Source organism: Neopelma chrysocephalum, unplaced genomic scaffold (assembly GCF_003984885.1).
Source record: "Neopelma chrysocephalum unplaced genomic scaffold, ASM398488v2 Primary Assembly neopelma1_97, whole genome shotgun sequence".
NCBI classification, from domain to species: domain Eukaryota; kingdom Metazoa; phylum Chordata; class Aves; order Passeriformes; family Pipridae; genus Neopelma; species Neopelma chrysocephalum.
In genome coordinates this window covers 3,878,370-3,893,587 of record NW_020897760.1, presented here as the reverse complement: position 1 = coordinate 3,893,587, position 15,218 = coordinate 3,878,370, and the positions used below count along the sequence as shown (strand labels likewise).

Sequence of the window (15,218 nt, the reverse complement as noted above, 5' to 3'; positions counted from 1 at the left end):
AATGTGTTCACAAGTAATTCACACTAGTTTAGAGGTGCTCTTGCTTAATCTTTTTTTAATGTGAAGTCAGTCTTTTTTATTCTTTTTTTTCCCTTACGATAATATTTATGGCGACATATCACTAAGTATGTAGCTGCCATCAATGTGAAGTTAATTTCCATTTTTGGAGCTTAAGATGTTTGGTAACCACTAATGGAAGCTTTTAATTTTAGCCCATAGCTTGTTAGTTTCGATTTCAGTCAGTGACGGCCAAGAAAGTTAAATCTGTTCTTTTTTACGTGGCGCAGAAATGGCTGCTGAGAATGACATTGGTTGTTTGAGTTACGAAGAAACTCCAACCAAATGCTTTGTTTTGTTTTTTTTCTTACATACAGGCACTATACACACAGTGGCAAAGATGGCAGCTGATTATTTGGAGGGTTCAAAGATCTTCTATGCCCATCTTACAGAGTGCGGTTGCAGAAGTTTGTCTCACCTAGGAACGCAGACTGTGGTCTGTAGCAGTGAATGTGGTGCATTTACGCGGAGGTGTTTTGCTGGATCAGGATTTAAATAACATGCCCAAGGTCTTAAAGGTCAGAGCTGGGAAGGTAATATAGACTTTTGTGGGCACTAGGTTAGCAGAAGGGGCCTGCACCACCCACTGTACCAGAAGCAAAGTTAAAACTGCACTGCCAGAGCAGCTGACACCAAAGGCAGAAGAGGTCTCTGCATGAAACAGAGAGTTGTGCTCTGTGCAGATTCTGTTGGCCTCAGACTTGAAGAGATGGTCTTGGTTTGCTTTCTCAGTCTAGTACTCCCTTGTAGAGAAGACCAGAGATAACACAGCTTTTAAATGTGTGGCTCTAACACTCTAAGTAAGTACTTACAGAATCTTTACGAGGAGCCTAAAAAAGGAACATTGAAGAACTTGAAAACTTCCCTTGCAGCAAAAAATCCTGATGAGGCATGAAACCCCCCTCTTTTTACTTCTTTCACTATGTTGTGGTTGATTTCGATCTTCTTTCAAGATTTGAACACAGAAGTAATGTTCGTTCTATTGGAATTGACAGGCAAGAACTAGCTTTTGTGGTTCTTAAACTACTCAGCTTCGTTTTAGCTTTTAATCATCTACCAGAACTGATTCTTGCCTTCTGTAATTAGGCCCCTTGTATTCCATGATCCCACAGCTGTGGAATTCAACCACCATGGCAAAGCAGAATCCCAGAATTCAGGCTTTCATTTATGGATAGCGTAGAAAAAGGGGCACCTATTTTTTCAAAACTATTAAGACCCTGGTTAAAATTCTAGCTGTTGCAATTTCCCTAGAAAAAATATAGTGAGTGTAAAGTGGAACAGTGTGATGTCTGGAAACACTACTTTCAAGAAAATGCTGCTCTGTTCGTTGGAAGAACCACTCCTTTTTTGTGTTGCACAGGGTGTTTGCAGTGTGTAAAGATTACAAAAATAAATGTGGTGTGTGTTTTTAACTGTTTAACTTTCAAGTTGATATTTTTCATTGCACAATCCTAAAGCAGTTTTCAATAACATGATGCATAGTCCCACACTGGTAAATGGAGGGGTTAATATGAGCTGAAGAGCTGATTTAGGTTACTTGCTGGTAGGTAATTGCATCTCAGGTCTACCTGCACAGCATGTGGCCTTTCAAGAGAAATGGGCTAGGAATTTGTTTCCTCTATTGGAAAAGCTTTGTGGATTTTGAAGATACTCAGCTAGGAGGAGGAATGGTAGAAGACTAAATGGTGGTATTCCCTCTGGTTGTTGGTCAGGAGAAGCAGTCTGGAGACACTGCCTAGAGGAATGAGCAGTGGGAGATGGCAAGCCCTGCGTTGAGCAGAGTTGAGTCCTGAATGAGATGATCTTTCTGCAACCAAGAGGTGTGAGAGTGAGAACACTGAGAGGGCAGTTCAGAGATCCTAAATGAACAGCAGTAAGGGCAGCATCAGCTGCCCTTTCACTATTAGCTTATTTCCCAGGTGAACAAAATTGCTTGCCAAGGCTCTCCCTGACCACGGATTATTTAAAACTAATGCAGTTTCCCTGTCTTCTGCACAACTATATTGAAAAACTGTAACCCATAATCCAAAGCCATATATATCTATCTATATATGTTCCTCTGATGTTGATGACATTGCTTTGACTGTTGCAGGAATTCTTGAGAGAGAAATGGAAGGACTTCCACAGCTGTAAAGAAAGGAGGTTAAGGAGGTTAATCATGCTGCCTGATCTAGGGCATTTGGAAAGAGAAGTGTGCGAGTTTTATCATTTCCAGTGAAATGCAAATGAAACAAGAAGAAAAAATAATAGGTGGGCATTCAAGTTTGGTAGAGTCTTTGTTGCTCAATAATTAAATTAATATTAGGATGAAGTCCTTAAAGAAGATAAACAGAGCAGGATAGGAGCACAAAGAAGAATTCTGAGTGATGGGATCAGAATTCCAGGTGACCCAAAACCGATGGGATAAAACTTAGTGCAATAGTACAGAAATTAAAAGTATGAATAGAGGGTGGGGGAGTGATTGGTTTGACAATCACATGAGGATTATAGATTGGTATCACACTGCAGGAGAAAATAAATGCATTATACTGCTGCGATGCTTGATTCGTTACTGGGCGTGGTGAGTATCAGGCTACTTTTTCTACTGGCTTGGGAATGATGACATTGCAGTTTGGACAAGTGTCCTCAGTTTTGGATGAGGAGCTTTAAAAAGGATGTAGATTTTGGAATAGGTTTGGAGCCTGATGCATCTGTTTACTTCCCTGCTGACTGCAGGTATTTTGGTGATGTGCAGAAAGCTTTGTGGGTTTTTTGCTTTACCTGCCTTAGATATTTGATGATTCAAGCATAAACTTTCTTTAATTTAGTCTTTTAAAAAAGAAGTGTTTGGGATGAGGTGAGTTTGAATGGTTGGGATGTAGTCAAGTGCCTTTTAAAGAGAAACTTCAATGAATAGCATTTAGATATTAAATGGGTACGGGATCAACATATGTCTGTGCAGAAGTTTTAACTATTTAAGGCAGAATTTATTGCTATGCATCTGAAATCTTAGGGCCTTGCAACATGTAAATTAAATGTTTCCTATTACCTCTGGGTAATAGGGCAAGTTTAAAATAGATGCGTCCATAGAAGGGCTTCAGTATCCTAGAAAATGTCTATGAAAGTTCACCATTACATTCATTACAGTGACCATTTGAAAGGTAGTGAATATTTCTGGAGGAGTAGCATCTACTTTTAATATTTCATGATTAAGCAATGATTATTCGGACTTGAGTTCCTCTGCTCAACAGCTAAATGACATTTTTGCAATTCCTGAAGACGATGTTGTAGTACTGTTCTTAAGGTACATGTGATCTGTTTTGAGCAAACTGATCTTATTGAATAAATTAATTTTAAATTTGCATCTGTAATATTTATACAAAGTTACTTCTTTTTTTTTTTGGTGGTGGTGGTTAAGATGTCAAAAGCTAAAACTCACATTAACATTTCTAATTGCTTCAGGTTTGTTTAATTATTGTTTCCAGTAGTTGGAGGAAAAGCTATTCAAACAAATGACTTATTCCTTGGTTTAAGAGAGATTGGCGCACTCTCAGATGTTGACTTCTGTGGCTTACATGAATGCCTAAGAGGCTTAAGTAGCTTCCTAGCTAGTATAAAAACAGTCATGCCGATTTGAAGGTGTAGTTGCTTTCACAGATTGTAGAAATACATAGGATGGAATAACTTCTTACAGCTTGTTGGAAAAGCATTTCCAGGAAGACTTATGTGTGCTCTACTAAAATCTACTGTCAGCAGACATGTTGCTTGAGTTGCAGGGAGGAGTCTGTGCTGGAGGCTAAAGGGTAATATACTCTGGTTTAGGAGAGTCCTTGTTAATACTTCGGTCAAACACCTGGATTGCTGGGGCTAGTTGCTTATTATTGCTAACCAGAGACTTCATCTACAATTGTTGACTTGGTTTTCGAATGCCTTGAGAAAGCACTATTAATCTCTGTCTGAATAGTTCAAAATATAATTCAGAGCGTGGTTGTGATTAGATTTTCTTCTTTTTGTGGTTTTCTTTTTGTGTGGGAGGGGATAATTACTTATGATTTAGTGTAATCTAAGTGAAATTGGGTTGGATTTGGGTTTTGTTTGCTTGTTTGTTTTCTTTTGCAAAGGAGGCAGGTGCTATTTAAAAAAAAAACTAGATGCCACATAGAGAAAAATGTTCTCACTGCCCTCGTTCAATAAATCATCAGCAAAGATCAGGGATCTTAATAAGATGGGGGGGTTGGCTATGAATGGTTTTTTAAGGAAATGTAGAAAGCATTTGAAACAGGCATATAGAAGACCTTTTTACTGCAAACTGCAAAATAGTTGCAACTATTCTACTTAATAAAAATATTTTTTTCTTTTGTAGTCCCAGGTTAATATTCTAATCAAAGTGCATCTTTTAAGCTACAATTTGAGAGGAGATATTACAAAACATACTGCTTCAGCAGTGCAGGGTGGGAACTCTCTGTGCCCTTCTGAGTGCATTTTTGAACCTGGACAAGAATGCCAGGTCAAGAGTTTTCCATGTGTCTGTCTGCTACATTTCTTGTGCTGTTAAACGTGGGGTTTTTTTACTTCAGAAAGATACAACGATTCTAGTGAGCATTTACGCAACCGTGGTGAATAGCGAACCTCCTGTGCTAAAAGTATGACATGTTATGGTTTGATCTAAAGACCAGGGCAGTTACACAGATTTATGTCTTCTAAATTGCACAGAGAGGGAAATGCAGGTGTGGATTTCAGCCTGACTTAATGTAGTGTGTACGGACATACAAATATTCCCAGCTACGATTAGACTCCTAAGATAATTATGATTAATTGAAGAGAAAATTATTTTTTTAAATTTCCCAAAACAGCAGTGGTTTTCTCAGAATTGTCCACAAGTGATCTGTATTTTGGACAAATGAATGTAGTTAGCTTGACAATGCCTAAAGTCCGTAATCAGCGCTGTCTTCTCTGCCAGTGACATTACCTTTCCAAGAAAAATGAAGTATCACTTACACAAAACTGGAGTATTTTAAAAATGCAATTTTTGTCTTAATGAAATGATTTGCTCATCACTAATAAAACCCCAAAAGGTGTTTGTCTTTTTCCCTTCTCTCTTTTTTTTGTTTTTTTCTCTTTTTCCATTTTTGCAAAATCTCTGAGCTGGCCATTTCAGCAACCATAATTGCCTTTCTGATTTTCCTGGTATCCTTGCCAGCTTTCAGCATGTTGTTTGGTATTGGCAGTGTGAGAGTGTTTTGCCCAGTGTCTCAGCTGAGAGGCTGTTGTACATATAGAACACAGGAGCATGAGGAACTCTGTGTGAAAGAGCAACTTGAATCCCTTCCTCCTATCCCAACTGATCTCCTTCATGATGTTGGACTTACTTGATGCCCACCTTCCCTTGCAGAAAGTACACAGTATCTGTTAAAGCTGGGGTTTGCTGTGCAGGCATTGGATGGGAGCTGAATTCACCCTTAGGAGTAGCTCATCTATCTGTAGAACTCTAATTTGATAGATGAAATATAAAGTAGTGCAGATTTTAGTCTAAAGCTCTCATTTGTATTTGAGTACAATGAAGTAGATCCTGGGGGTTTGAATCTGAACGGTAGTCACATACAGAAAAGGAAAGGTTTCTATGGTCAAAACAATTGGATATGCAGGGGGTGATACACTGTCCAATATGGTGACTAATAATCTAATTCATTTGCGAAACATACATGTGATTACATACTAACATTTGAAAAAAATCTGCATTATCCTTGGAGAGAATGATATTCATTATATACAAGGGCAAATGTGCTATAATTATTCTTATTAGAAGCTTTTAACAGGAAACTGAACAGTCATTTATCCACATTTATTTTCTTCTATTTCATGTCTGTCTTTTCTTTGAGGTGGTATCTTATTTTTTCACAGTTACTTCAACTTTTCTGAAATGTTTGGCATGCCAGCATGCTTATTAAAAAGGCTTAATTATTTTCTATTCTTTATTTAGAAATACACTGCACTTGCTTGCTTCACCTGATCTTTTCTTCTCTTAATACCAATACACTTAAGTAAAAGTTATTATCCAGATTTCTAGCTCTAATTTCTATGGTGTAAGATACTTTCTAAACAGAAATCTGACTTGGAGTCAGATTAAAAACATGCTTGCTTCTAGTTTTGGAATTTGTTTTCAAATTGAGGAGGTCTGCACGAGCAGAAGGTCGTCAGTTAGGAGAACTGGTCTCATTCAGACTTGTGATACTGTCCTTGTGTCAGGTTTTAGGCTCAACTGCTTTGATTTTCTATCACCAGGGTCCTCCAGGTCCTCCAGGTTTACCTGGTCCTTCAGGAAGAAGAGGTCCTCGGGTGAGTAAAACAACTATGTTCTTCTGCACCTCTAGGCAGATCACCAATAATCAAACTGAAGTTTGCACAGTTTTGGTTTTCTCAACTTTATTCATATGCTTAGTGATTATGAAAGTGTATGATTGTTAATACTTGAGAGATACGTTAAAGTAAGGCAAAGCAAACCTTTTCTTCTACTGTGAGCCTCCAGCATAGTTAATTCCATGTATGAGTGCATACACTGAGCATTGTTACATTTGTACCTGGCTTTTGCTGTTTGCAATATTAACTTCTAATTTTTCCATGCTGCTCCCATCTGCTGCAATCTGAGGTCATATTCATTTGTTTTTGGAATGAGGGGGAGTGAGCAATGCAGGCCATAGCCACAGAGGAGCAGGCGGTGGATTAAAATTAACTACTGCAAGACAGAGGTGGTGGAAAAAAATACTCCTAAAAATCTGGTTTAGTCTCTTGCACATGGCAGCTTGGTCATAGCTTGATAGGTATCAGGGCACTTCATGTGACTGTGCAACCCAACATGAGCAGGGACAGCGGCCTTGCCCTGTGCCAGGGGACAGAGCACAGGCTTTTGCCACAGTGAGCACAACTCTGTGCCCCAGCTGCCATGGACGTGGGAGGAGCCTGTGCCACCACACAGACTAGTTGATGAGGCAAAAGAAGGTGAAACTGTGTTTGCACAACTGACTACAAAAGAAATATGCTTGAGGAGTCCCTGAGGTCATGGTTGATTTTGAGGGCTTCGGGGAAGGGCAAGTGGAAGGAACAGGTGAAGATCTGTTGCGTAGATGATTTTGGTCCATGGTATATGGGGACATAAATGGTTGTGGCTGGAGCACCCTCAGCTACGCAAATCAAAAGTGGGAGGTAAGGGAGTAGTTTATATGCAGGCTCAGCAGATGTGTGGGAGGAGTTTTGATTCAAACAAGCTGCTGCTCAATAGCATGTTGAAAGCCAGCAAAGCACAGTTCGAAACTTGGCCTGATTGGGTAGGAAACTGCACTGGTTGAAGAGGATGAAAACCAAACCGATGCTTTAGAGCAGTCAGAGGCAAGGGAATAGGAGACACATTTAAAAGTATAAAATGAAAAGCGTTCCTTCAAATCCATCTCTTCATGACTTCCTGGATCCTTTTTTCAAGTTATCCTTCTACAAAAGAGCTGACAATTTTTAAACTCAGTTTTTTACATTGCATACTGCCTCTGCCAAGGATACATCTGGCATCAGGGGCAGGATCCCACATACCCAAGTAGATCATCAGAACTGGGAAGTTGTCTTTTTTTTTAGAGGAGGCTGTCCATATATTTAAAGCCATGCCTGTTGGTGAGATTACTCTTGCTCGGTTGTTATTTGTTTGGGATTTTTTCCTGCAGGTCTTTTTTTATAGGTATAGAGTACTTACAAGCACAGTGCTCTACTGTGTGAATTTTCTGGATTAATTATTGTGTAGGACATGCTTGCCAATGTGAAGAGACAGCTTACAGTAGGGTGCCTGGAAAATATGAAAAAGGCTGAGGTGAATATTTACCAATAGTTCTGACTTTAAAATATATTTATATGGGCTAAGAAAGTCTATAAAACTATTTGGTCAAAAATAAATAGTTTTGAAATGCCAGTGCTCTTTAGTTTGTACAACACTGATAAATTCAAGCAGGTAAAGCTAGTGAAGGTACATGGTATGACAGGAGTTTTGTGAGCCAAAGAGCCTGTGAAAACCTTGTTGATGCAAAGTTCATTCCCTCATCTACCAGCCTGCCCTGTGACTTCTGTCTTCTTCACACGAGCTTCCATTTATTATCCTAAAATGTGACTCAGGGTGTCAAAGACAAACAGCAGAGTGCAGAGGTGCATTGTGTTGCCTGTGCCTTTATCAGCGTCTCTTGAGTGTGTGTCCAAACCTGATCCTGACAGAGATTCACATGGTTTGGACACTTTGGGAATGTGTGATTAATGGTTAGAGACTTCCATTAAAAATGGAAATTATTTTGATCCCTGTAATTCTATGGTAAAGAAGTTCATATCTGATAGTTAAGTTTTTCTGAGTGTCTTGACTTGTTCTGAGTTTTTCAGTAAAGAAATTTCAGCAATTTCAGAATTAATGATGGTGTGAAACTCCTCTGATGCCTCTCATTCCACGAGAATACTTTTGCACTTCTGTATTGTGGTACTATGACCCAAGACAATAACATTGCAAGCAACAAAAGTAGGAGCCACTTCAGCACTGCAGCTATGTTGGCACTTTCTATTTGTTTCCTTTCTCCTAAATCCCTGAGAGTGCCTCCAAAGTTGCCAGTGTGCAAATTAATCTCTCAAACAGCACATGGGATTAGCATTTCTGTGGAGTTATGTCAACACTGTCATTAGTGAAAGGGAGCACTAACAGATACAGCTTTCAGTGTTACTGCAAGGTATAACTGGTAAAGTCAGCCTTGTGTGATGGAAAGACTAACACTGAGTTTATCTGTTGTTAGACTACTGAATATACAAGAAAATTGAAAAGTGTTTTTATTGTATTTGGTATTCGGATTAATTGTTTGGGTGGAATTTTGGCTTCAGTGAATTCAACACAAGCTTTGTTGCCAACTTACCAGTGACAGGTTTTCACCAGTTTGGTCCTTCAGCCAAGGAAGTTTGGAAGATGAATAGCTGCTGACAGCTATTGCAACAAATAATTTCCCTGATGTGCAGTTTTTCAAGGAGTGAAGATCGCTGAATGCGTTGCAGGAACAGACACTTATACTGAAAGGTGTTGATAGTCTTGATAGCTTATTCTGTTTCTGGAGTGGTTTAAGTTGAATTCTTTTAGTAACAAGGCCATTTTCTGCACTAGCTGTGGGACAATCAGGAAGATCTGTGATTTGTTTAAAGAAGGTGGTGTTGCTTTGAGTCATCTTTTAAGTCATTGAGAACTCATCCACTTCCTTCTCTTTGCAGTGTATAGATGAGTACCTCAGAATGTGATTTTACTGATTTTTTTTTTTTTTTTTTTTTTTTTAATGCCATGCCTCCAAGTGTTGTAGTTGGAAAGCAATTGCAGTGACTGTGTGCCAAATACCTGCTATGGATTACCTGGAAAGACAATAGAAACTGAGATTTTGAAAAGAAAAAGAATTACTCAACTTCCTTTTAATTTTTTAGGAAGATGTGTATGTTTTATGTCTTGTGAATCCTTTGAAAATCCTAACCAGTGCTTCTAAAAGTAGCAAAGATGCAGTAAAATTGTTCTATGCAAACTTTTCACACGTATTCAGTGGAGTACTGAGTAATGCCACTGCTTGTTCTTTTACTTTTGTTTGGGTTTTTTTTAATAGGGTATTCCAGGACCACATGGTAACCCAGGTTTGCCAGGATTGCCAGGTCTCAAGGTGAGTAAATTTATCCATGTTGCCATGTAAATACATGAACTTTTTAATGACTTTTTGGAAGGCCCAGAACTGTTTCCTATAATAGAAGTAATTGGCTTTCTTTGGTTTACAGATGGAGAGTGCTCCTATAAACATATTTTAATTAAATGTAATCAATCAAATTGAACTTCATATCAAAACAAAAAAGCAGATTATTCAGTGGAAAGAAAAACACCTGAGCTTGCAAAAGATGACTTGGAAACTGCTATTCATGCAAGTAGTCTGTACTTTCCAAAAGAGTTCCTGTAAATCATCTCAACCTCTTTGATAAACTGAAATTTAAATGAGAGTAAGCACTTAATTGCCATAACCTTTTGGTTTGCCTTAAAAAAAAAAAAAAAAAAGAAAAAAACTTAGACTGTCATTCTTTATATTTTGCTATTTTATTGTCCATGTCCAACATTTTGTATTGAAATATTCTGATATTTCAGACTTTATTACTTGATTAATATGCTAGAATAATTTTCTAAAGATTTATGGATGTGATATTTAAAATAAAAGACAAAATACTGGATTGGAAGCTCAAATAACACCTTCAAACTTGTGTAACATAGGCCCTTTAAATAGATTTGACAGATTTGTGCAGTTGCAAAATGCCTTCAACTCATATTTAGTTTGAACCATTTGATAGATATGTTAGGAAAAAAGCAGCACCATGATTTGTTTAGTACAATTCCTAATTGCAGGAATCTGACCTGTCGTGACAGGTGTTAAAATCTGCTTGAGGACATAAAAAGAATTTTAATAAAGCTTTCCGTGTCAAATGCTGTAAACCCAAGTTACTCTATTTTATGTGTGTTTTCGTTCTTATGTAGGAACAATTAAACTTAAAGATTCATAATTAATTTTTACCATATTTATGCTGGCTGTATAATGGAATATATTGCTAGGAAAATAATTGTAACCAATTACTCCTAGGCTTTGTTTTATAAAGTATCTTCCCCCTCCACTGGATGATAACTCTGATCAGTTCTGTAGCTCTCTCCATGACTTTAGGAACAGAAGGAATTGTACATGTGTGTATGTACCTATATATATTTTATTTAGTTTTAAAAAATATATATTACTAGGTCCTTAGTGATCTCTCTCAGTTCTGTTAGACTATAAATTATCTTTTCGATGAAAGTATATTTTGAAATAGTTTTCTTTAAATAAAAATTAGCTAGATGCTCATGAAGTTCTGGCTCTGAAGATCCAGTTGACCCACACTGAGTATGTAAACTGAAACAAACTTTTGTTTGATCTTAAAACATCACAAATGAGTTGTAACAATTTTCTGACAGAAAATTAACACAGAATTTTATTCTGTCTTTAAAATGCTGAAAGATCCTTTGTGCACTTGCTTTTGAAACATGAACAACATTAACTGGTACCCTTACAGCATAATATCCAGCCCTGAGTGAGAGCCAGCAGTTCCAACCAACACCTGATGTCTCAGCATTTAATTTCTGATAAGCAGTTGAGGGGTGTTTTTAAAGTAATTTAAAGGTGCCCATGAGGTTTGGCTTTATTCCTGGCTCTCTGAAAAATAGATTAGTTAAGAAAATGTATTTTATGGATTCTGTCACTGTTTTAACTACACTGTAGGTAACTACAGTTAACTCACTGTAGGGGAGACCGGTGTGGCAGTGTCCTTCTCCTGTCTGCTGCCCAGTCTTGGATGAGAACAGTAATGCCCAGCCAAGAATGATCACCTGTCTCAACTGCTAGGCACAAATTCCTTATGGAGAAGAGGCCTTGTCTGCATTCACAGCTCTGTCCTTCTCAGTACAATGCCTGTGCTGCGTGGGAAGGCTGAGGAAACCTGGACAAGGTTGTAGTCCATGGAGTAATACAGCCTGTTAATCTTGCACAGTCTCTGAGGAACAGCTGGTGTTCTGAAGTGATGGAGACATGGGCAGAGCAATTTGGTTGGGGTGTCTGCTGTAATCCTTGGAATTGCCAATAAATCTGCTTTTCAAAATTCTGTGACATGAGATTTGGAAAAGGTAAATTCTCATTTCAGTGTGAACTTACACTAATGCATTCTTTGTTGCTCTTTACTGAAAAAGTTACGAGAAAAATATCTATCCTAACAAGTATATTTTATATGAACATTCTTCCTCCTCTTGCTGTAACAGTTGAGAATGCTTGTTTGCACATATATTACTAAAAACTCTCTTCCCTGATGGTATTAATGAGCTTAATTTCTCTGTGACAGGGCCCTAAAGGAGACCCAGGATTCTCTCCAGGACGGGCAAAACATGGGGAAAAGGTATTATTTTCTTAATTAAAGGTTTTGTCTGTCCCATTCTTTTGTGAAGTCTTATTTAATATCGAGACAAATGATGACAGCACAATGCTGATGCTAAGATTTGTCCTTTCACTTCAGAGCTTTTTTATGCTTGTGCCTGCTAAGCCACTTTAACCAAACAAGTGGTTACTCTCTCTGCCCAAAACATTTGAGTACAAATATTCAAATATTCTATTCTTCATAGAATTTGTGGGCTTGAAAGCTTGTGATTATTTCATTTTTTGATTACAAATGTACTGAATATGTATGGAACTTTAGAGTCAATGTGATAACACTAAAATATGATTGGATGTTTGCATTCTAATGTGTTACCCTCTGCTACATCTTTTAGAATATCTTGTATTTATACTATGTTTTATTAACAGCATTTTCTAGTAGGTCAATTATGGAATATTTGTGCTATGTAGAAAACACTGTAAGAATCCAGGACCACTCTCTGTAATGAAGAACGCATTAGCAAATAACTATTGTTTAGGAGCTGCTGATGTGTACATAAAATAACTTAATTTTTAATGGCTACATGCTGTCAAACCCTAAAATTCACAAATATATATTGTCAGTGTTAAAGGGCTGCTGAGAAGAAATTCAGAAATGTGTCTGTTGATGCACTAATGGGAATTTGAAGTGCAGCTTTTGTGGAAATAGCAACACTATTTTAATTTAACCAGCTTTTGCTTTTGGCAATCTAATCATAGTGTTGTTAGCTGTACGTGTCTGTCTGAAACTCAAGCTATATTCTTTGGCATGAACCCAAGCAGCCACAGAACAGTCTAAAGCTCACCCATATATTTGTATGACTACACCTAAATACATGTGGAATGCATCTATAATCCAAAAATATGGGATTGATATGCATTTTTATAGTTCACGCTATTTTGTGTTCACAATTTTTCCCCCCAATTTAAATTTACTTGCCCTAATTAATGGAGTTAAATTTATTTGGATGCTAACTCACTTCCAGGATCCATTCCTTGACTCACTGAATTTGAATTTGGGGACTAATCCTGAAGGAGTGAATCTCTTCACTGTCAGTCCTGAGCAAGGAAAAAAAGAGCTGAAACAACCTTTCCTCCTTCCCCATCTGTAAAAACCATAAAAGTTTGCATCTTTTTCCATCTCCCTAACATTTGAGATGCTCTAATTCTTATTCCCATATGCCATTGTGTATTTGTGAAGTTTAAAATACCCACTGAGAATAGCTGTATTCCACCGTAACACTTTTGTCTTTATGCATCTTTCAAGTTACCTTTTACACAGATTAGATTTGTGCTGTGTTGAACGCAGTGCATACCATAATGGTGTCCTGGTTTTTGGTTGAGGATTGTTGGCATAGCAGTAACACAAACAATGAACAATAATAGTTAAATATATAGCAATTTGAGGAAAGGGTTACTTCAAGAATTGTATAGCTTCTTCACTCCTGTTTATGTTGGCTAAAAGTAAATGTTGAGAGGTTGTGAACTAAGACTGTTTCAGCCATGATTTGGCCATGTTGCAGGAGCAGGCACGTTGTACCCGGTGGTCGCAATTGAGGAACTGTTGGCTTTTCAGTTTTCTTCCTCTAAAAAATCCAATAAAAATCTATGCCTAATCAAACAACATTAGCTGCTTCTTCATAGTAAATGTCCAAGAATACAGAGACGATATTAAGTCCTACAAGTTTATGGGCCTGTGCCATGTTCTAGTGAAACATATTGATTCTGGATGTTTTTGTTGTACAGGGCGATCCAGGCCCCATAGGCTTTCCAGGTCCACCTGGGATCAAAGGCCAGAAGGTAAGATTCTGTTTCCATTTTCATGTAACTTACCCTGGCCTGAGTGGCCATCAGTCGGATGTCTGATGGTCAAGAGGCGATAGAACGGCTTCAGGCTTGCTGTTGATATTATGATTGTCTACTGTGCAAAACCTTCCCGTGTAACTAAATTGAGATCATCATAACAGGATGTTAATCACAGCTGCTTTTGTTGGTGTTCTTCAAAAGACATGGCAGATAAATAAATTTCAAAGCAGTACCCATGGTGGTATCAGCCTTATGCTACTGAGTGTCTCTCACTGCTTCTTCTACAGAGTGCAATTTTCCTTGAGCAGAGGGAAACTTCGGTTCTGTGAGAGAATAGTGGTATTTCCATTCCTTAGGATATTTGGCCTAAGAGTTACTAGGTGAAATCTTACTTGTGGAATAAACATCAGCAAAAAGATAGAATGGAGCTATGAAAAAAACCCAAAACCTTTTTTGCTGTTGAAGGATTTTTTTCAAAACTGGAGGCAGTATGGTGACACCATGGAGCTGATAAGCAAGCATTGCAAAGGCACATGTGACAGCACACGGGAGTCCATTTATTGGCTAGACTTGCTCCATGCCCAGCAAACTTTTTAGCTGATACTTTTCAAAGATAATATCTCTCAGTAGCTGATGGTTGTAGCATTAGTCATAAAACTTCACCTACTGATTTTTACAGGTTACAGAAATTGCTTGACTCTCTAGAATAATTGCCAATATTGTGCTAGATATATTTTAATATATTTTAATAGGAGTGCATGGAAATTCCAGTAAAATACAATGGGTAACAGTAAGATGGAAAGACATGGCTTGAATAGTCCTTGCTGTTATATACACAGACTGTCTGCCATATACACACTTCACTCAGTCTGGGTCCCACTGTGCTCCATATGGTAGAAGTCAGGCACTTCAACTTGCTGCATTTTAGTTGGCAGTAAATATTTTTTCTCTCACGCAGACCAAAGGATTCTTACAACTTGCAATGTTTTTGAAATGTGCTTGAAAACTGTACTGCTGTAATTGGAAGCTTCAAACTGTTCTCTTCCACGTTGAGCTTTAAAGTCAGAGAATTAATCTTCAATAGAAATTGGAAGGTAGTTAATTTTTCAAACCAGTGCATGTGAACTTTTATTTTTCTTATTTATTTCCATCTTAGCTCAGAGTAAACTGCATCTAATTTATATGGATATGCTCAAGAATACAAACTCAAGCTAATAAAAATCTAAGAATTTTAAGAGGATTAGCTAAGTCACAGGGAAAGAAACCCCTGTGTGAAAACTGTCTCTTTTGAATGATATTCATTTTAGCATGGTTTAGCTTCATTCCCAACCAGCATTGAGTTAGAATGAATTAAGGCCATGTTAACTCTGA

The 15,218-nt window shown here is 37.8% G+C and overlaps 1 protein-coding gene across 1 annotated transcript in view; it reads left to right on the top strand.

Annotated features, from left to right (window-relative positions):
* The window catches only part of COL24A1 (collagen type XXIV alpha 1 chain), a 133,767-nt gene that overhangs the window by 19,611 nt on the left and 98,938 nt on the right, over nt 1–15,218 (top strand). Inside the window, exons 7-10 of the mRNA XM_027694196.1 lie at nt 6,319–6,372; nt 9,681–9,734; nt 11,974–12,027; nt 13,788–13,841. Coding sequence (XP_027549997.1) covers nt 6,319–6,372; nt 9,681–9,734; nt 11,974–12,027; nt 13,788–13,841 — 216 coding nt within the window. The remainder of the gene's footprint in view (nt 1–6,318; nt 6,373–9,680; nt 9,735–11,973; nt 12,028–13,787; nt 13,842–15,218) is intronic.